A 22528-nucleotide genomic window follows, 5' to 3' on the forward strand; every position below is an offset into this window, starting at 1 on the left:
AAAGCAAATATACCTGAGTCAGTCGGGATACAGTTAAATGATCTGCTTTACTATGAGGTGTGAAAGGCAGATGCAGGCCATTTACATGGAAGCCAATAGCCTCCCGGATGAGCTCGGGGAATCAGCCCACTGTCTGGACATACAGGGGCTCCCCCTTCTGCAGGTCCCCGAGAATATGGGGTGCAGGCCGGTGCAAACAGGGGAGCCCTCAGTGGATCGACAGCCAAAGGCAGCAGTCTCCACTGCAGCAGACCGGCTTTCCAGGGGCCTTCCAGTGACAGGGCAGCCAGAGGACCCCAGGCTAAGGGTGCCCACTCACCACAGGACACGGGGATGGCAGTTACCCGTGCCTCCATCCTGGCACCTGCCTTTGCTCCCCCCGGAGCACTCACAGCTCCCTCCTCTTCTGTCCCTCATGCATGCTCCTTGCTCCCAGGCTCAATGGCAGGTCCGTCAGGGTCCAGCTGCCCCAGTTTCTCAGGCCATGCCCGCTGGCTGTGCAGCACGCACTTGGGGGCTTCTGAAACATCAGGGTCAGGGTTCACCACAGTGGACCGCCGACGCTGTGAGTGAGCGATGCTCTCAAAAGCTTCTGTGCTCACTACGCTGAACTCTAGACACACATCCTTATGATATGAAGAAAAAATCATTGCAGTGCCCCTTCTGACTGATGCGCTCGGGGAGAACTCTCTGGCTGGAGTTACTCACACGAGGAGCCCCAGCACCCCACTGGGAGGAGGCACCGCTACGCGAGGCCACCGGTGCCTGGGGAAGGTCCTCCTCTCTGCCGCATGGGAAGCACCAGGCTTGGTTGGTAAGATACCCAGATACCTGAATTAAAATCTCCAGGACTGGTGGTGGGGTATCTGTGTTTTTTAATAAGCCCCCGAACTGATCTGTGGGCCCACCGACATCTGAGACCCTCTAAGAGGTAGGGAGGGAGGGTGAAAGGAAGGTGATTCTTAAGTCCATGGCAAGACGCACCACAACCACATGCATGAGTCTCTCGGGCTGGAAAGATGGGGCTGGAGAAGGTGTGTGCTGAGCAGGGGACTACGGACTTCTGTGTCTGTACGCCCTGAGGTCACCTGCTGTGAGCATGAGTGACGTCCCCGCTAGTAGGTCAGTCTCTCGTTCTTGTGCAGGCGAGGCTCGACGGCAGCCCAACTCCAGCTCTAACGCCTCCTCATGAACAGTCATACACGTGCCATATAACTCACACTACCCAGTGTGCCCACTCTCAGCCCCCGCATCCATGTTGTTCGCTTTTAAGCTGGTAAGAACAGATGCTACACTGGATAGTATAGCCAAAGGGCCGAGAAGCAACCCTTTGTGTCGCTTCTAAAAATGTGTTAATTTTTAAAAGAAGACAAGCATCTCTAGCACTATGACCAAAGTAGTTAAGATACACTGTATCCTGCCAAACTAAATGTTAAGTTAGGAAAATTCAAGAGGAATTATACACGGCAGAATACAGCAGCTGTGGAGTTGTGACACTGAGACCAAGGCATCGGTGTGACTACGGGCAATGACAGAAAGAGCTGGAACGCCTTCCCAGAAGGATGGCCGTGTTCGAGGAGGAGCTGGATCATCCTTTCACTTCCTCAGTCGGAGTCTGGAAGTGTCCGGTTCCTTGGCCAGAAGCAGAGATTTAAAAAGAAAAGACAAGGTGGACTGTCCAGCTGGACAACACCCGTAGCAGGGAAACACTCCACTGCGGGACCACGCGGTACAGCCCCGGCCGCCCTCCCAGCCTTGGCGAGCCTGGCAGAGACTGACGTCTTAGGGGTCAGCCCCACAGCAGGGAGACATGTCGCTAGCATCCCAGGGACATCTTAAGACCCGGCATCTGCTCCTTATGGTGTCCACACTGTCCTGTGGACTTTCTCCTTTGCTGGGACTGCCCTCCCGGGAGGGCGACCCTCATCTTCACACCCAAAACTCCGATGAACCCCTTCACCTCTTATCTCAGGCATTTATCAAATTCTGCAAAGAGACACCTCTGGTTCTAGCCCTTGACAGCGGTCAAATTTACTGTTCTCTATAGGAGAGAGATTGACTGACGTCAAAACATCAAGAATTTGTTTTAAATGTCTTCTGATGTTAGCGTGACTTAAGTTTGATTTTTTTAAGTTTTGTTATTGCTGTTCAATTACAGTTGTCCCCGTTTTCCCCCATTACTCTCTCCTGCCCTACCTACCCCCCACCTTCCACTTTCAATCACCCCCCACCCTGTTGTCTTTGTCCACGGGTCCTTTATACGTGTTCCTGGACTACACCCTCCCGTCCCCTTCTCCCATTATCCCCCTCCCCCTCCCCTCTGGTCACTGTCAGTTTGTCCTTTATTTCCATGTTTCTGGTTCTATTTTTCTTGCTTGTTTGTTTTGTTCATTAGGTTCCACTTATAGGTGAGATCACATGGTATTTGTCCCTCACCACCTGGCTTGTTTCACTCAGCATAATGCTCTCCAGCTCCATCCATGCTGTCACAAAGGGTAGGAGCTCCTTCTTTCTTTCTGCTGCACAGAATTCCATTGTGTGAATGTACCACAGTTTTTTGATCCACTCATTCATTGATGAGCACTTAGGTTGCTTCCAGCACTTGGCTGTTGTAAGTTGTGCTGCCATGAACATTGGGATGCATAGGTTCTTTTGAATTGGTGTTTCAGGGCTCTTAATGTATAACCCCAGCAGTGATTTAAGTTTGTTAAAAAGCTCTTGGCATACCACCTTCTCAGAGATAAATTTATATTCTACGTACATATGAAATGCATTCATTATACACATATTATATATTAAGAGACTATACACACAGCTTGTACTCAATTCATACATCTATTCAACCTCCTCACTGAGATAAAATGGAAACCAGATCATCCGGGACCCCAAATTAAGAAGTGTCTACGGTCACATTATGTCCTCAGCTATTGACAGCATGGAAGGGTTCGCAACTTGTCTTACTAACGAATAAAGGAGTAGAACAACGACATAAAGTTCCGTCCCCAAACTTCCGGCGACTGCGGCAAAGACCACCCATCCACTGAAAATCCTGTTTTAAAGGATGCTCACACGTCCCTGTGTGAGATGTTTTACACAGAATGAAATGTTTAAAATAATTTGTACCAAGTAGTCTGTACAGAACAAACCTCTCTAACTTTTCACCCCAAACAGGTGGCCCACCTCAGGACAAAAAGCACCTGATGTTCCACTCCAGCACAAGACGCGCAGACAGACACTGTCCTTTTGGTTCGATGCCCCTTCAGAAAGGACCTGGTGAGAAGCGGCAAGTTTCCCTCCCAAGCCAGAGGGAAACAAGCATGTGCCCGAGGTCAGGATGGAGCCAGAGGAGGTGAAATTTCAAGTCTTTGCAAAGCCCGTCAGTGGTCACAGCAAGGCCTGGGTCCCAGAAGTTCATCCTGGATGCTTTACTACAATGAAACTGACACACCTTCACCGGAAATCTCTTTGAGCCAGAGTGAGGTAATTCATAAAAACGGTTTTATGGCTGGCTGGAAATTAATAAAACTTGAAATGCATCGTCATTGTTCACTGTTGAGACTTAACCCTGAGATGTTCTCGGGAGAGGTAAGCGTCTGTAAAAAGGAGGCTGGTGTCTGAAACGTTTCTGGACATTCCACAGACTCCAGCCCAATGCCCTATCCTCACTGGGTGCTCAGTGCCTTGTCACCGCAGAAGAAAATCCCACGAGGCCCCACCTGACCCGGAGCTGGCCAGCGCCTCCGACCTCAGCTCCTGGCACACCTACCTTCCTTTCTGTGGCTCTTCAAGCCCCAGGCCCCCGGCTTTCTTTTCTGTCCCTCCAAGGAGTCAAGGCGCTCTCCATCTGCTCCTCCTTCATTCGTGGTGGCCAGCTGTGCGTCATCAGTCAGGGACCACGTGACACGAGGCATTCTGGGGCAGTCACTCAAAGCCCTGGGTCTCCCGGCTCCCTGCCTGGGTCCAAATCTTAGCTCTATCGCTTCCTAACTATGTGTCCTTGGAGAAATGCGTGTCTTTCTGTTCCTCAACTGTCTCATTTGGGAAAATAATGATACCAACAGAGTATAGATGTCTTAATGATGAATTAATAAAAATAAGGTCCTTAGAAAATAGTAAATGATCAGTAAATCATAGCTATGATCTCATCCTCCCCGCCACTCTGTTCCGTCATCTGCTTAAATTTTACAGCACTTGCAACCACCCGAAATTCTTATTTCTTTGTTTAGTTTTTGAAATGTCTCTTGTCCCACTAGGATGAACCTCCGAAAAAACAAGGACTTGCTCTCCATGTCAGTTTCCAGAACAAATCCCCCAGAAAATGGCAGGTGCTCTGGTTGTTGAATCAATCAATATCTCTAATTCAGAAAGCTCTGTAACACTCGTTAAGCAATGTCAGCCATCGGTCTAGAAATAGCACGCAATTTTAATAGCTCTGTAACACTCGTTAAGCAATGTCAGCCATCGGTCTAGAAATAGCACGCAATTTTAAGTTGACCTCACTCAATCAACTTTTGGGGGAGTGCATATAACATATTTTGGAGTACACATTTTTTAAAAAAAAAATTCTGTCTTAAAATTTACTATTTGGAGAAACCACTCTAAGAGAGCAACTCCTTTTGAGAAAACCAATAAAGATATTGGAATAGGATATTGGAATAAACTCTCCATGCTCACGTGTTCTAAGCCATTTTATCATGCACAATGTAAGATTTGACTTATAGTCTAAGAAGCCTATTTGGTCCTGACTATTTAAATACCACAGGATAAGCTAGGAAAGTGTAAAGAGCCACTGGAGGGGTCAAAGACACTGACCCCTATTCCCTGAGATCCGAAGTGGGGGGACCTATGGGGGCCAGCTGCAGATCTGACCAAGGCTGATGGGCTCTAAAGCCCGGGAGCCCCAGGAGGGAGCGGCACTGGGGCTCCCACAGAGGCCTGTGGGATGAGCCGGGCTCCAGCACTCTCTCCCTGGCGATGGGAATGCGCCCGTACACCCCTGGTCATAGAGAGCACACGCTCCAATAGGGCACTCACCGTCTCTCCCCACTGCTGTGTCTACACCTCCCCAGGCCCCATCCATCACCCTCACTGGCCCCAGATTCTCTTTGTACAAAAGATCAAATCGAGTCACCCCTCTCCCTGATTAAAAGCGCCAGTGGCACTCTGACCAGTGCTGCTCAGTTGGTTGGGCATTGTCCCACAAAACAAAAGGTCATCAGTTGGATTCCAGGCCAGGGTCCACGCCTGGGTTGTGGGTTTGGACCCCATTCATGGTGTGTTCTAGAGGCCCCCAATCACATTGATGTCTCTCTCCCTCTCTTTCTCCCCCCTGTCATCTCTGTCTCTACAAATACATACATAAATAAAATCTTTAAAAGTCCCCAATGGCTTCCTAACTCTTCACACCAGCCCTAGCCTCCCTTCCCATTGCCATATCACACGCAGCTCTCCCCCACACCCAAACCAGCCACCTCCCAAACATGTCACGACTCCCCAGCCCCATGACTTGGCTCATGCTCTTGCCTGGCAGGAAAGCTCTCTTGCTCTGGATGAACCCCTCACACCCCACACCCCACACCTGCACAAGGCCAAGCTCAAGGCCTCATTTCTGGGGAAGCTCTCCACCAGCTCACAGGGCAGAAGTAAGTCTTTCTTGCCCACTGTCCTCAACGCACTTCCCACAGTCTTAGTTCTTATCGGTATCCCCAAAAAAGACTGCGTGCCTCATCATCTCCAGAACCCCAGGGGTGACTCACGGAGACTGGCACTAACGAGTCGGCCCTGGATAAACACGTGTGAGGTTTAATGTAATGTGATTTACTCAAAACATGCAGCACAACTTTAGAACGTTAGGAGTTTCCTGGGCATACATATCCCCTTTGTTGGTCCTGGAAATCAAAAGTCTGAGCTTTTTTTCTACATGCCTAGGGCAGGTTATTGCCGAGTAGAGGATTTGTGTATTCCAAATGAAAACGACATCCAGTAATCGCCGCCTCCTGTCCAAACCCCCACCTGAAATTTTACAGTGGGTTAGAACCGCCTACTTTTGGAATTCCAGGCACAGAAATGCTTGCCACTTCAACACAAATATTTGCAGTCACAAAACAAACTACCAGCTCGTTGTAGGTCCTGTGGTGAGCGGTGGGCTTGCCGCCGCTGTACCGCAGCTCAGCCAGCGAAGGGCGCCAGCGCAAACCGCTCTCCGGTTCTCGCTCCGCTCCGAGGTGGTGCCGGCGCGCACCTCTCGGGGAACAGAACTCAGAGAGTGGAGAGACCCTCTCCTTCCCTCCTGCAAGGATCTGACGGGGTGATTTCATGCCCACTCTCTGACAGACCGACTGGAAAACAATCAGATTTTGTAAATAATACTTTAACAATAATCTGCCTTAATAATACCATGATGACTGGAGACTGATGATTTCAGTTCAAGCTCAACAAGTAGGAATATATCGGCTTCAGTAAAGCTCATCGGTGTGTCTGGCTCGCTGGCTGCTCCACACTCGGGAAACAATTAGCCAAAATCACTAAATAACATCAAAGTCCTTGATTGTAATGTAGGTGGTACAGTCTGGGGGATCAGTTGAAAGACATGCTGCAAGAAACGTATTACAAATAATAAAGTATCAAAGACAGTGACTCCTGCTTGTGAAAATAAACTGGTCAGATTCGAGGGTCTTCCTATAGAATGTCAATCCTTCTTTTCAGAGAAGAGTTACAGCCAGGCTCCCTCTGTGTGTCCCCTTGGGTTTTGTTGTGGGGTTTTTGGTTTTTTCTTTTTGCTTTTTGTTTTTTTTCCCTATGAACTTGTCAACACCTGCACTGTGGCTCAAAAGAAAAGGCTGTGAGCCAGTCATCAGTGACTCCGAGACTTTGGAATGTCAAAGCGGGGTGAAAAACCTTGCAACAAAAAAAAAGTTAGGAAACCTTTGCAGCACACACTGTGGATTTCCTTAGAGAATTTTCAGAGCAGATAAACTCTCTCAAACAATTCAGCCTTACCAACATTACTGAAGCTAAACTCTAGTAGGACTCCTGCACCCTCGAGACAGCTCAAAAGGAAGTCACCACTGGGACCCCAGCAGGCAGGGTTCTGGGGGTTACCTAGTGCCTCCCTTTTAGGAGGCAGCCCTTGGCTTCCGGTACCGGTAGGAGTGAAGGGCTGGGCTGGGGGACGCAGCAGCCACGCCCACAAGCTGCTGGTCTCCTTGACACGCGTAGGCTCTCCGCCCAGATCTGGGCAGCAGTCAGTCAACTACAGCATCTTGGAAACTTGACAGCCGAACTATTTTTCTTTGGTTCACATGCAGATCACCGACGCCTATGAGCTTACCAATTCTGCTACAGGGAAAGGGAATATGAGCAACTGAAGTATTTACAAATCAAATATTGCTATGATGCCTGGGACTTCAAAATGGTGGAAGGGATGCCCTGGTCCATTCAGATGGAGAAGGACCGGCCACGTGCTGATAAACTTTGCAATTGGAGTAAGGGTACAGGGGATTTCGATATATTGTTGGATTATAGTGTTTTTGTATGTGTTTGAAATGTGCCAAAGCAGAACATGAGAAATAAACGTGACATCAGGTTTAAAAGAAAACTATTACAATGCAATTTGTAGCACGCACCCCAAGGACTACCGGTAGGCTCACTTCCTCATGAGTGGGGGTCTTTCTCAGAGACGCCAACCTTGGCCCCTTGACCAAGGTGGCTCAATTACAGGGGCACCCTTGAGGTTTTGCTAAAGTCAAGAAAGGAGAAACTTAAGGCACCTTTTGAGATTCAGCACAGGTTATAAAATACACAAGATGCAAGCCTCCCCAGTTTTGTTCTGTTTTGTTTTTTGTCTGTTCAATTCACGGGAAGCTTTGTAAAGGTTTCCACTAGGCAGAAACAGACAAAACACAAGGAAATGTGTAAAACGCTATAAATTTGCCCTCTGCATACGGGAAGACACACAAGCCAGTGAAACCCAGTCCTTCCGAGGAAGGCCACAGAGCAGCGGCGACGGAAAAGGCGGCCTCACAGTCTCTTAGCTTTTGAACTTTTGACCTCCTCCCAAAATGTCATGAAAGCATTTCTAAACCTTGGGACTAAAAAGAATGCTTTCTTTCTTGAAATCGTTTCACAAAGCGCTCTTTCTGTATATGGGTTTAGCCACCGTGCCCAAAGTACGAAACTAAGAAGTGTGTTGTAAAAGAGATGCACGCGGGATCAAGGAAAACATGTAAAGCAGTAACGCACAGCTAGCTAGTCAAGCACCAGGTGCGCAGCGGACCAGCCCCTGTCGGGCCGTCTTCCCAGGTGCCCTGTTTACACTTCCGTTGAGAATCGGACTTTCCTGTCCTCCTCGTGTCCCCTCCTTCCTTCAACACACAAATGACCTGCAGAAAGGTGTCCTGGAGGCAGGATACTGCGAACGAAATCGACAGCTCCACCTCGCCCAGAAACGCCGGCGCTTAAAAGGCAACCTGCCCGGGTGCAGCCAGACGCATCCCTGGAAGGGACGTCCCCGCGCCCGCAGCGCACCCGAGCTGCCCGCCGTCGCCTCCCGCGGTAGAACCCGCAGCCACCTGATGCTACCTGAATCCTTTCTCTCTCTCTCGGCATCTCTCCGGCTCGCACACACTCCCCCGGCCCGATCTCTGCGGAAAAGGTGCCACTCACCAACCCCGGAGCGGCCGCACACTCGCCGCGCCTCGCGCGCCACCGCCGCCGCCTACCTGGCCAGCCCCCGGCACCGCCCCGCCGCCTGGGAGGCTCCGCGGGCCGCCCGGAGGCGTGTGGGGAAAGGTACCGTCCCCGGTTACAGCCGCCGGGCTGTCCCCCAATCCCGCGCTCGCAGAGGGCCGCCGGCCCCTCCCCCGGCCGGGAGCGAAGCGGGAGGGAGGCGCGCGGCGCCCAGGGGAGCGGCCGGGGCTTCCCGTGGCCCCGGGCCCGCGGCGCGCTCGGGGCGGGGTGGGGCGGGTCGCCGCGGCCGCCGGACTCACCGAGGCAGCGGATGTGGAAGCCCGAGGGCGGCCGCAGCGCCCGGCGCGTCCAGCCCTCGCGCAGCACCTCCAGATGCTCCTCTTTGCCCTGGATCAGCAGGACCTGCTCGTCGATCCAGCCCAGGAAGAAGGTCTCGGCCACCGCAGCCGTGACCTTCTTGTTCCAGAAGTGCTGCATGTTCTCGGCTTTGAAGTCGGCGAAGATCTCGTAGCCGATGTGGTGCCGGGAGAGCTGCCGGGGCTGCGCCGGAGGCGCGAGCGGGGCGGGCCCGGATCTCTCCCCCGCGGGACCCTCGGCCGGGCCCAGGACGATGGCCAGAGAGTGGGGCGCGATTTGCAGAAACTTCTCCATCTTCGGAGGCATCGGCGCCCGCCGCGGGACCCCGCTCACCGCAGCCGCCGCCACCCGCCGCTCCTGGGGGCAGCCGTGGGCACGTCCCTGCGCGACAAGCCACGAGCGTTAGTGCCCCCCGTTCGGGACGGACCGCGCCCCCCACCCTGCGCCCCGGCCGCCCGGGATGCCCCGCGCAGCCCCTGGGCGCAGCCCGCTCCGCCCGAGGGAGGGCCGGCGCGCTTACCTGCAGCTCCCGGCCACCCTCCGGGCACCGCTCATTTTCCTGCAGCGGCACCCTCGCCTCCCCCGGCGCCCAGCGGCCCTGGCAGGGGGCGGAGACGCGGGAGGAGGCGGGCAGTTCGCGCCGAGTCCCGGGAACCCTCTTAGCTGGACTCGCCCGAGAAAGCCCCACAGTCCAAAGTGGGAGGTGGTTGAGGTGGCACGTCTGTCTGGCCGGCTCGGGAAGAGGGGTGCGTTTAGGCGGTGGGGCTCCAGGGAGACCGAGAGGCCCCAGGGGACGCGCGGCGACACTTGGAAGACCAGGATTCCGGAGCTGTGCGTGTCGCTCCTCCCCACGCTCCACCCCCGCTGGAACAAGTGGATTCGCTGACTGGTTGATGTGCTCTTGGAAGTGGCTTTTTAAAAAACTTAGGCAGGAAAAATGGTCATCGGTTCCTAATCCTAAACGTCATGGTCCCCTCCTCTCGCGTCTCCATCAGGTGCTGCGGGCCAGCGGCAGAAGAAACCCAATAATCCCCAGTGTTATCTACACAACGCCCAGCTGGCAAGGGGATGCGGCAATTTGCCAGGAAAGGTACGATTGTGCTTTAAAAAAGAAAACTTTATTAAGCTTGTTTCTGTACAGACGGTCTGTGTTGCGCATTTCTCATCGAGAAGGGCTCTGTAGGCAAGCCTGGGAGAGATTGTGGGGTGCAGCACCTGAGCACCTCAGTAAAGACAGCATCGCAGTGGAACAGGTCACAAAACCTGTGTGGTTTCCCAGAGGCTATAAAAGTGATCTGTACCGTATGCTGCAGTCTATTAAGTGTGCAGCATCATGTCCAAAAACAAAACTAAACAATGTACATACCTTACTTTAAAAATACTTTCTCCTTGCTAAAAAACGCTGACCACCATCGAGCCTCAGTGAGCCGGCTAACCGCGGTGCTGGTGGAGGCCCCTCTGCCTCAGCGCTGCTGGCTGCTGGCTGCTGGCTGATCCGGGCTGCAGTCACCCAAGGCTGGGGTGGCGACTTCTCAAAGTAAGGCAACAGTGAAGTTTGCCACCTCCGCTGATTGTCCCCTTCCCCAGCGATTTCTCTGCGGCATGCCATGCTATGGGACAGTGTTTCACTCAGTAGAACTGCTTTCAGAACGGAAGTCAGGCCTCTTAGACCCTGCTGCTGCTTTATCCACTGAGTTCACGTCATATTCTAAATCCTTCTCGCTCCTCTCAGCCGTCTTCACGGCGCCTGCAGCAGGAGCAGATTCCGTCTCAGGACACCACTTTCTTTGTGTGTCCACCAGATGTGACTCTTCCAGCTGCAGTGTGAGCTTGAGGCGGCTGCAATTCAGTCACATCTGGGGGCTGCAGTTCCCGTTCCGGTCCCCTTGCTGTGTCCACACCTGTGGCTGCTTCCTCCACGGAAGGCCAGAACCCCTCCCCCCACATCACCCACGAGGCTGCAGTCCACTTCTTCCAGAGTCCTGTTAATGTAGATATTTTGAGCTCTGCTCATGAATCACCAGTGTTCTTCATGGCATCTGGAGGGGTGAATCCTTCCCAGAAGGTTTTTTTATGTCCTTTGCCTACTAGATCCATCAGAGCAATCACTATCTGTGGCAGCGATAGCCCTGCAAAATGGATTTCTTCAATAATGAAACTTGGAAATCAAGATTGCTCCTTGATCCGTGGGCTGAGGAGTGGATGTGGTGTTAGCAGTAATTGTTATGGTGTTAACGAGCAGTAATGTTTTGAAAGGAGTAGGTCTCAACAGTGGGTTTAAAATATTCAGTAAGCCACATTATATTTGTTTTTCCCTCACACAGCACAGGCCGAGATTTCACACAGTTCCTAAGGGCCCTGGGATGTTCAGAATGCCGCGCAAGCACTGGCTTCAGCCAACAGTCAGTCCCCAGGCGCCTCGGCCCCTACCAGGAGTCAGCCTGTCCTTGGAAGGCCGAGGCTGGGCACTGGCTCCTCCTCTCTGGCTATGAGAGTCCCCAGTGACATCCTCTTCCCGTGTAAGTCTGCCCCGTCTACACTGAAAATCCACTGTTCACGGCAACCACCTTCAGGGATTATCTCAGCCAGACCTTCTGGGTAACTCCCTGCGGCGTCTCCCCCAGCACTTGCTGCTCCACCCGGCATGGTGATGTTACGGAGACGACTTCTGTCCTTACACCTCATGAACCAGCCTCCGCCGCCAGCTTCAGACTTGCCTTCCGCAGCTTCCTCGCCTCTCTCTGTCTTCACAGAGTCGCAGAGAGTTAGGGCCTGACTCTGGACTAGACTTTGGCTTCAGGGAATGCTGTGTGGCTGGTTGGACCTCCATCCAAACCACTATAACGCTCTCCGTGTCAGCAACAAGGCTGTTTTGCTTTCTCATCACTCCTGTGTTCGCTGGAGTAGCACTTTCAATTTCAAAGTCACTTCCTTTGTATTCACAACTTGGCCCACTGTGTGGCTCATTCTGGGGGCGCAGGAGGCCTGGCTTTTGGCCTGGGTCGGCCTTGGACACGCCTTCCTCACTGAGCTCAAAGTGAGAGCCACCCAACTCTTCACTTGAACATCTGGAGGCTACGGCAGGGTTACCAACCGGCCTGATTTCAATGCGATGCCGCAGGGAACAGGCAGAGGAACGGGCAGAGATGGGGGAATGGCCTGTTGATGGAGCAGTGAGAAAACACACAGTGAAGTTCACTGTCTTATACGGGGCGGGATCCAGGCACAGCCCAACGGGGTGCTTCTGGCTCACGGGCTCTCGTGAAGTTGCGGTCTCACCAGGGCTGGGGTCTCATCTGAAGGCTCAACTGCACTCGGATCCACTGCCAAACTCACAGGCGTGGCTGCTGGCAGGACTCAGTTCCTCGAGGGCTGATGGACTGAGAGTCCTCTTTCCTCACTCTCCGGAGGCCCGCACTGTTCCTAGCAACTCGAACCTCTGTACAGGGTGGTTCTCGGCGTGCCGGCTGGCTTCCCTTAGACCACCCAAGTCAGGAAGCACGGCCTAAGCCTGGAAGTGGTGTCCCAGCACCTCTGCTGCATTCTGGTTGCTAGGAGTGAGTCACGAGAGTCAAACCCCACGCAAAGGGAGAGGAGTACACAAAGGTAGGAAGACAAGGGCGTTGGGGTCATTTGAGGTCATCTGAGAGGCAATCTGCAACACGTATAATGAGTCATGGAAATGCTCTACTGTCAAGACATGTGCAATAAAGCATAAAATTAAAAGAGCACCTTTTAAATGAATGCACTCACGTACAGATAGCACGTTCTTCACACGTGCACACAAATATAAGGAAAAGTATGGAGCTGATGAGCGGGAAAATCCAACTTAGAATCTGTACAATGAGAACTCAATGGACTTAAGATGAGGAGCTACTTTATTGAGTCTCTTTATTTAAGATTTTATTTATTTTTGACAGAGAGGAGAAAGGATGGAGAAGGAGACGGAGAGAAATATCGCTGTGTGGTTGCCTCTCACACCCACTATGGGGACCTGGCCTGGCAACCTAAGCATGTGCCCTGACTGGGAATCGAACTGGCGACCCTTTGGCTCGAAGGCCGGCACTGAATCCACTGAGGCACACTAGCCAGGGCTACTTTATGAGTCTTACCCCTGTCATCGGCTGCATTATCAACCTCATTAACATCATCATTTCCATTTCATGACCATTCACTAAATGCCAGGCAGTGTGCTAAGAACTTTTCGTACGAAGTGCTATTTCTGTCATTTTTTTCAGAAGGTAAATATAACGGCAGTAATATTTTTGAGATAGGTAAGCCAACATATTTTCATTGTCCATAACCCTCAGTCCCCAGCTGCCCCACAGCACCCTCCATCCACAGGCTCAATTGTTCCCACTCCACGTCAGTTCACCAAAATTTGCCCGTGAACATGGCTTTCTCTTCTTCCACAATTTCTACCTCTCCCCCTCCCCCATGCCCAGTCTGTCCCCTTGTCACCCACCTGCTGCAGCTGCGGGGAGCTAGCACAGAAATGGACTTCTTCCAACGCTGTTGTGAAGACCAGATGAAAACCAGCCAGGGAATAATAAATAGAGAAAGGGGAAGCAATAGCCAAGCAAACAATCATAGCTTAACTGTGGCACGAGACGAATGCTTTGGAAGTGTCAACAGGCACAGAGACTGAAAGAAGCAGGGAGGACCTCAGGGGACCGGGTACTAGGGGTGTCCCCTCGCAGGAGACAGGCATTCACCCCAGCCCAGAGAAGGAGAAGGAGCCCAGCTAGCCAAGACTGCCGCGACCACACTGTCGGTGTCACTAGAAATACTGTGCTGTGTGTCCTGTCCCCTTCGGAAAGGAGCTCGTGTGTGTCACCACAAAGGAAGGGGCGCACGGCGCTGGGCAAGGAACTGGTGTTTCCTTCCCTAGGTTCAGCGTCCAGGGCCTTTAGACTGACCCAAGGAGTGGAAAGATTTCCTGGTCATTTTCCAAGGAAAGGTACACAACAGTTATCCAATGCCTCCTTCTTGCAAAACTCAATACGGAGGGACAATTATTCTTCTGATTGCCCCAGTGAGAAAACTGACTGATGGTAAGTGACTTTCCCAAAGGCTAAACGAATGGCTGATAAACCTAAGACTTGAACCTAAGGCCTGGGCCGCCAGACCCCGCGCTTCCTCTGCACACCCTGCAGCCCCGCTGGGAGCAGGGAGCCTGCCAGCGGAGCAGGTGCGGCTCGGTTCAGAAGAAGCGCTCGCACCAACCGACGGGCACATTCAGGAAAACCCACGAAGAACTGCCTGACTACCTCATCCTGTAAGAAACCCTCCGCCCAACTCAGACACCCCGGGGAGCACACTTGCCTCAGCTGCCTCCGTGCCAAGGTTCAAGGTCGGGGGGGCGGGGGGGGGGGGGGTTGTGCGGAACAGCAGAGCACTGGGAGCGCAATTCTTTGTCCGCGTCTCTCCCCGCTGCCTGCAGCCGGCGGCCTGCCCTTCTTGGGGGGAGGGAGGTTTGCCAGACCTGCTCTTGTCCAAGTGTGTCGTTTGCAGGCGGTCCTCGGGGACAGAACAGAAGCTCAGACCATCGTCCGTCATGGGGGTGGGGGGGCTCCGTTCCAGCCTCAGGGCCTTCGGCCTGGAATCCCTGTTTGTGGCACACAGCGCTGTCTAAAGATGGCTGCCGCCGCAATGTCCCACGTGCGCGTGCTTCTGTCATATGACCTTGCCACTCCCTCGAGTGGTCGAGTCTCTCTCCGCCCCCTGGACTCGGGCCCTGGAATTGCTTTGACCAATAGGACAGAGCTGAAGTGACGTCGGGCTGTTCTGGGCATGCGCCGGGCTATTCTGGGCATGCGCCGTACTGGCCTCGTGGTTCTCGCTCCTGCTGCTCCCCAGCCAGCCCCCAGGGGACCAGTCCAATGAGCCTGAGATTGTCACGTTGGGAGGAAGCTCAAGCCAGCCATAGGGGAGGACGTGGAGACAGAGAGAGCAGGGCTGGGCGACTCCCAGCGTCCTCGCCATCCCAGCCCGGGCACCACACATGGGACTGAAGGAAACTCCCTAGCCCCCGCAGACGCCGCGTACAGAAGAACCGAGGGCTGCGGCTGATAGCTCCGGTCAGTCTGTCCCAGACACCTCTGGGCACTCGTGTCACCCCAGCCGAAGCTCCCCACTTCATGTAGCAGAGGTGAGCCATTCCTGCTGTGCCCTGCCTGAATCCCTGACCCACAGAACTGTGACCACAGTCCATGGAAGCCACTTCTCGTCACCAAGCTTTGAGGTCAGTGGTTTCAAAGCAACAGATGATGGGACCACTGTTGCTCTTGCAATACGTGCGTGCTTCCTGTGAAAGTCTAATGCATAAGATTCCAGGCAGAAAGCAATATTCCAATGACACCCTGATTGTGGATCTATAGAAAGTCAACTTTTATAAAGAAAAGAGGAGGTTCTGCTGCCATTTTTGTATCACGAGCCTCGTAGGTGGATTTGGACCCGTAAGTCCGTAATGCAAGGTCCCCATCCACTCACGCGTCAGAAACAACAGTGCTCACGGTAAAACCTTACTGCTTCCTGCAGCAGGAGACCAGGATTTCCTCGGCACATCTATAACCCTGGGGTCACCTCTGGCTCTAACTTAGGGCCTCGTGAAGGATTCTTTCAGGGTGACCCCCCTGCACCCTTCATTGTGTCCCACACATGAGCAGAAGCCGTGATTTTGTCTGATGCTGTGACTGCGGGCTCACCTGCCAGCTGGAAGGAAGAGCATGATGTCGGCACCCTGAACTGCACATCTGTCATTGCTCGTCCCAGATGAATAATAAAAGTACACCGCCAGGCCCCTCCACTCCTCTTCAACAGCCGGTGACCCCCAGGTCATCGTAGCCACACACGTGTGAACCCCTTACTTGAGACCGTGGGCCACCTCCTGTGACTGAGAACTGACTTCACGTTGGAAAGGCTGGAAAAGTACGTCACACGTGGGGGGAGGTGCTTCGCTTCTCCCCACGTCCTCCTGCCAAGACGCGTAGCTGGGTCCAGGCCCACCCTGGTCTTGCTTCCAGGGAGCACGTGTTGACAGTCAGTGCTCCGAGACCCTACACTCGGTTCTCCCCAAAGAATCCATCTTTCTAGGACAGAGTTGAATATCGCCACCATAATTAAGGCCTTCCGTGTGGCCTAACCATGAACTCTGACTGGTTCTGGAGATGCTTCTGGATAGCGCCTCTGCTGAGAGTCACCCCGCCGTGCCGCCACCCCGACCCCGGACTCTGGCCTTCCCGGGGTGAAGGCCACAGCCGCTCAGTTACGATGGCAGAAGCCCATCCCGGTCCAAACCCAATTCCCAAAGAACAGTGTGCAAGACGTCTGCATTTTTTGGTCTTACGTTTCTGTCAGTGGCTCGTCCATTTTCAATCCCCGGAGCTGTGCGTGGAAGCAATGGAGAAATGAAACCCATCTAAAGCAACAGTTTTTCCCATTGAAACATTTCACTCTTTTCCTGCCCGTTATTGTAAACCCAACTCCACACACCCCAGATTTCTTGCTAAAGCTCATTTTTATTTGAACAAAAATCCCACCAGCTCCACCAAACCCTTGCCTTTTTTCATGAAACGCTTTATGATACTGGATGCCCACGTCATCAGGCTTTAACTGAATGACTGGAAGTCAACACATCTTGTTCCCCGTTCCTTAGCCATCATTTATCAGACGACTATTGCACACTAGGCAGTGGCTGAGAACTGGACGTAGAGAAATAAGTACAACATAGTCCTCACTTGGGGGAAGCTTACGGTTTGTAAGAGGAGACAGACCCCTCATGCCCCCAAACAAGATCATGCCGTGATGGAAGCAGGCAGTCCCCTCACCGGAGGTCGGAATGGGCAGGGGGATAAAAAGAAGGAGGGTCTCAGTGCGGGGGACATCAGGATGGGGTGAGACCTCATACGGTGGGCAACGTGGAGCTAACAACAGAAAGATAGTTACTTACGGTGCGAAGTCAATGTAGTGAATACAGCACTTCCTAACCTAAGGGATGCGGCCCACCGGTGAGTATCTATCCCCAGGAAGTATGTCAAAGAAAATGCTTATTAACAATAGAGTATCAGCTAGGGATTGATTCCTTTTATTTATTTTCAATTAGGGGAGATTCATCATTCCTCCAATAAGTGTGCTGTCATTCCTTTGCCTGCCAGGCTTTCTTAGACGAAAGAACAGGGGCAGAGTCACAACTACCCAGCCAGGATCTGTGCGTTTCACGGACACTCCCCCGGGGCTGGTGTCCCGTAGGTCAATGGCATCCCCCCACGCAGGCTGTGGTGAGGGGAAAAGCACAGGAACTCCTGCTCTGACACGTCCCGTGCTGTCCTGGGTTTCACACATACACAGACGAACACACATAACATCTTGCTGCTCTCTCGAGTGAAATAATAATAGCTGCTATTAATAACAAAGCAACATGACAAAACAAACTCTATTTATATCTGTCTTCTCCCACTCACTGGCATGGAATCAGTTCATTATCTATTGATTTTTTTTTAAACCGCATTGCCAAGTTCTACCCTGGATTGTGCCTCCTCCACATGAGGAAGCGGCTGCTCAGTGTCTGAGACCCCCAGCGGTGGAAATTACAACCTGCTAGGACCCTGCCGTCTCGCCCGAAGCGAGGATTCTCCAGGGCACAGGCCTCCCGCCACGAGGTCCCTGCGGGCGGCAGGCCTCTGAGGGAAGGGGGAGGCCAGCTAAAAATAGACAGTTTTAGGAAAACGCTCTGGTTGATCAGATAACTGCTGTGGGAAACGTGCAGACTTTGAAAGGTGGAAACACGGTCATTCACAAGAGAAAGCTTCGTGATCTGTTTCATGTCGTAGTTGTGAAAAGCACAACTTCGAAACATCTATATCGGGCAATTATAAATAACATTAGATTCTTGGGCTGTTTTCCACTGAATTACTTTAGAAATGTGTCTAGCCAAAGAGTGTAGAAGAATGTTGTGTGTATAGTTAGTTACACTTGATGATTTAAGATGGAGTAATTAACTTCTAAATTTTATTTGTTTCCGATGAAAAACATAGATGTCCTCTTTTTTAAAAAAAAAAAATGAGGTAGCTGAATGCTTTCTATGAAAATGTGATTTCTCTGTTGGCACACTGCCATCTCCCTAAACCCTTGAACTCCACCCTAGGGTTGTGTGGTCCATTTTGTAAATCACTAACCCGTCTAAGTCTCTCCTGGTCAATTCCATGGGCAAACTTAAAAACAACACATCGAAAACAAGATAAGCTTCCTCGACCATAACTGGGGCATGGTCCAGCATCTGCACCATCATCACAGCGTGGTGGCGCTGGGGAAGGGGTCACAGCAGGTCAAAAGCCATGCCGTGGTTCTGAGGACAGTCAGACGGGCACCAGCGCTGTATCCCCCCCACCAAAGGAAACACCCCCCTGTTTTATCCTGTATCCCTTAAGAGGTAAGTGCTCTTTCATAAATCCTTGCTCGGTGGCCCCAGGATCTAAGTGATTACCACCTGGATTGGATGAGTCAGACTCTGTGCATTAAAACACGGCCGCAGGCAGCATCTGTCGCTGGGATCTGCCCTCTTGTGGCTAGAGACTCCCTTCAGGAGGCTCAGATCCCCAGGCGCTGACCCGCCCTGCCAGCCCTCTGCTCTCAGGGATCCTCCTCCCCAGAGGCGGCCGCTGCACCGAGAGGAAACCCAGGGAATCTGCAAATGCTCGGGCTGTCCTGAGCCTCCGAGTAAACTCCCTGTGCTACCTGATGGACTTCCTTCACTTCTGCTCCATCCTTCCCCTCCCACTGTCCACCTGAGAGCCCAGCTGGCAGCAGGCCCTCTTGCTCCCAGCGAGAGCTGGCCAAAGGCATAAGTTGGCAAGACATAGAGGCCAAGAGGAGAGAGAGAGAGCGGGGTACTCATAACCTCAGCTCTCCCTGGAGGTCAGGTCCTGGGATGGGCAGTAGTGTGTGTTCCTCTGCTCAAGGCCGCGGTTCCTCGGCAGGCCCTTCTCTACGACGGCCGGTCTTGCTGCGTGGGCACTTTGCTCCTGGAGGTCCAGGACTGTTGTAACGGAGCCCCTGCCACGGCCAGCCCGGGGATGCTCCGCTGCCCCTGGGTGAGCCTCTGAACTCAGCCCACTCCTGTGCAAATAGCGCCTTCCTAAAACCGTCTTCAATTGCCACCTGCTTTCTGCCAAGATCCAAGCAATTAGTAGGCGTTACCATTGGTGAGTGGACATGAGAAGAACCGATAAAGAGTTTGACATTTTGTTTTACCCTGCTCTTTGTTTTTATATTTTAAAATGAGTAGGTGTTACTCTGGTATTTAAATACGCACACACTCCCCCGCCCAAAAAAGGAAAACTAAGCTAAAAGTAGATACATGATATTATTCATGACACAACACATGATGAAGCGGGAACGTGTCTGTAGGAGGACCAGTGAGGATCCGAGCTGGCTCCCGCATTGTCGGAGAACGGAGCACCCGCCCTACACCTGTACGATCTACGCATCCACCGGCCCGCCCACCAGCACCCGGCAGTTCACAGCCCTTAATGTTTTCTGAACCGTAGCTCAAGGCCAGGAACCCAGGAGCCAGGCAGAGGAATTTGGACATGGTTCTGGAGGAAATTAATAAGTAAATGTCTTGTCAACCGGGGACAGATGTTCTGTGACCACAAATGCTCTTCGGGGAAAGTCCGTACACAACGTAAGTCACAAGGCAGACAATTGCAGACACGCATCCTTAGAAAAAGGACTGGTTCTGGGAAGACCTCCTCTAAACCCAGCACAAATGGGAAAGGGCGGGAAGGCCACTCTGGGCGGTGACCACCACACCAAACAGAGCGGTCAGGCAGTTCCACGTCCATGTCGTAAAACCCCTAGGCCAGCATTTCTCCATCTGGAAAGAGCAACGACGAGTTGCTGCCCGTGTTCAGAGAGTTCGCAGAACCTTCGCCTGCCGTGTCTCCTCCCTTAGAGGAGAGAACGGATTCCTTTGACTTCACCAACTCCTCGTTCATGGCAGACGTACTCCACATTTTCATGGTCCTGTTGGTGCTGACGTTGGTGACCATGACATAGGTGTACACCAATTCTCCTCCCCTTCACATGATCATTATAATAATGGCCAATGATGTAGAACTTACAGCGATCCATTTATTTTCCACCGTACCGTCCAATCTCTATATCATTTAGGATACGGAGAAGATGGGTCCCTGAAACGGCTCTTCGTAACGTGCTTCCCATCCGATACACGTGCAGAACCACGCGCACCCGTGAGTCAGTCTGAGGAAGCACAGATCTCTATGACCAGGGTCCTTGGTGGTCCCTCACCTCTCCTGGGGTAGGAAACTCTTACCAGCCTCTCTCCCCGAGTGAGATTTTTCACTTGGAGCCTATGAGCGTGTGTTCTCCTTATGTTCACATCACCCGGGCACCTCTCCAACACAAGGCAGCTGATCAGCCCGAGACCTTATTTGAAGTCCATGAGACGGCGGTTTTGCATAATGCTCTTTCAAAACTCGAAACTCCAGAGAACAAATGGTGGTGGACTGTCAATAGTCTCACCTTGGGCAGACCAAGCTCGGGGGCTCAAGAATTCTAAAGACATCAAATTGCCTTATTGTTGCTTTTGCTTTGTCTAATGCTTTAAACAAAGGCGTGGGAATAAGTCAACTTTCAGGCCTCAGGTTTCAACTGAAAGCTTAACTTGAAGCCATTATAATTCTGGCCCCACTTAATGGGATTTGAAAATCCACTTAGCAGATGCCTGTAAGTCTCAGCGCCCTGCTCGCCTGTGCTGGGCTGGGCTGGGGCCTGGCTGGCTGCGCCCGGGCAGCACTCTGCGGGTGCAATGACCTTGACTTGACCTGGTACTGCCTTCTGGTTCCCCAAACCCTAGAAACTCTTCTCAGGAATTCCTTCATTCTCACTAGCACTTCTGTATTTTCTCCAATTTCCATTTTTTCCTCTCGTTTTGCTTACTAAGTTCATTTTTTCCTCAGCGAAAGTACCTTCTTCCCAACTTTCATGAGGGTATTTTAAGTGTGACTCAAAAAGTCTAAAAAAAGCATAAACTGATCAGATCACAGAGTAGAAATACTGGGTGAGTCGTCCAGAATCAAGATGGTTCTTTTGCACATATCCCAGCCATAGTAACCACACACACACACACACACACACACTCCACAAACGCTAATGTGCAAAGCACTTCATTTTACATTTAATGCAGGTGCGATCCCTACTCCAGGAACAAGAATCAGGTCTAATCAGAGGAGCAAGAATGAAATGTTCTAGGCCTTTGTAGTTGTAACTTTTTTTTCTGGAAACCTCTTTCTTTAGAGACTGGAAAAGACCTGGCCGGGCTACACGGGGAGTTTCAGCTTATTTTGAACTAATCACTTACTTCCTTGCTGTTGGTTAAAGCCCAGCGCTGTGGTGCGGCCCACTCTGCCCTCCCCCATGGCCATGCCCCGGGGCTCCCTCCCTCTGTACCAGCTTGTACCCTCCTTCCCCGCCGCTGCTGCAGCACAGAGCTCAATCAAGTCTTTGTCTGGAAAAAAAAAAAAAAATCCATCATTAGCTGCGCAAATACTCCCCTGGGCTACCTTCCAACACGGTTAAGCCTCTGTCAGCGGCATGGAAGTCCGCCTCCACCCACCCCCCCACCCCCGGTGCTCAGATATTTGCCAAACCCTCCCACCGGCCTCTCCCTCCCGGAAAACAAACCGCAAGAGAAAACAACAACAAACCCTGCCGCACTTCAGCCCACGTGCGTGGAAACCGGACGACACCAAATCTTTGCACGCTTGTGGTTTCCGGTGCGTCATTCCTCAACTACTACTGCGTGTCCGCGAGCGGGCGGCAGGGACTGAGCTTGGTCCCGAGACTCGAACGGCGTTTCAGACACAACTTCGATCACTGTGAAGGCAGTGAGTGGTTCGGTGGGAGAGACAAATGCACGGGGAATTACAGCCCCGAGTGAACGTGGAACCCTAGGAGTAAGCCCTGGGTGGGGTGGGGCGGGGTGGGGGCGGGGCGTAGAGGCTGGGGGTGGGGCTGAGGGGCACCCACCCCGTGGGAAAGGTGGGAGGAAGGGCCCTACAGAAAGGGGGAACAACCAGGTGGCTGGAGCAGCCGCAGCAGGTCAGCGTTCCTTGAGGTCCCAGCGCGCCCAAGGGGGAGGGCAGAAACACGGGCACCCCCTCGCACCGCCTTGTTTCTCCCTGCGGAGTGCTGTGGCCCTTCCTGCGAGCTGACAGCCAAAGCAATGTTCCAGCTTTTCCTGCTCAAAGCTTCAAAAGAAGCCCGAAGTCAGCAGGAGAAGAGCAGCTCCTCCTCTTCTTCTGAGCTTGAACTCCCTGGAAACACTCTTCCTTCGGGTCGGGCCTGCCCCTTGTGGTCTCCCTGCCCTGTTATTTCCCCATTTCTCTGACCCCAGGGTGGACGACACTGGAAATAATAGGCGTTAGGTGAGACGCGCCGGAGCGCTCAGAAGTGCGATCAA

The 22528-nt window shown here is 52.5% G+C and overlaps 1 protein-coding gene across 1 annotated transcript; it reads right to left on the bottom strand.

The window, feature by feature from the left end:
• Positions 1 to 413: 413 nt before the first annotated feature.
• Positions 414 to 9474, bottom strand: LOC118497254 (translation initiation factor IF-2-like). Its single transcript, XM_036011113.1, has 3 exons — positions 8469 to 9474; positions 6114 to 6241; positions 414 to 563 (listed from the first exon to the last, which is right to left on the bottom strand). Exons 1-3 carry the CDS (start codon positions 9349 to 9351, stop codon positions 414 to 416), a joined length of 1161 nt encoding a protein of 386 aa, XP_035867006.1. The 5' UTR covers positions 9352 to 9474.
• Positions 9475 to 22528: the final 13054 nt, after the last annotated feature.

The sequence above is a fragment of the Phyllostomus discolor genome, chromosome 11, assembly GCF_004126475.2.
Source record: "Phyllostomus discolor isolate MPI-MPIP mPhyDis1 chromosome 11, mPhyDis1.pri.v3, whole genome shotgun sequence".
NCBI classification, from domain to species: Eukaryota; Metazoa; Chordata; class Mammalia; order Chiroptera; family Phyllostomidae; genus Phyllostomus; species Phyllostomus discolor.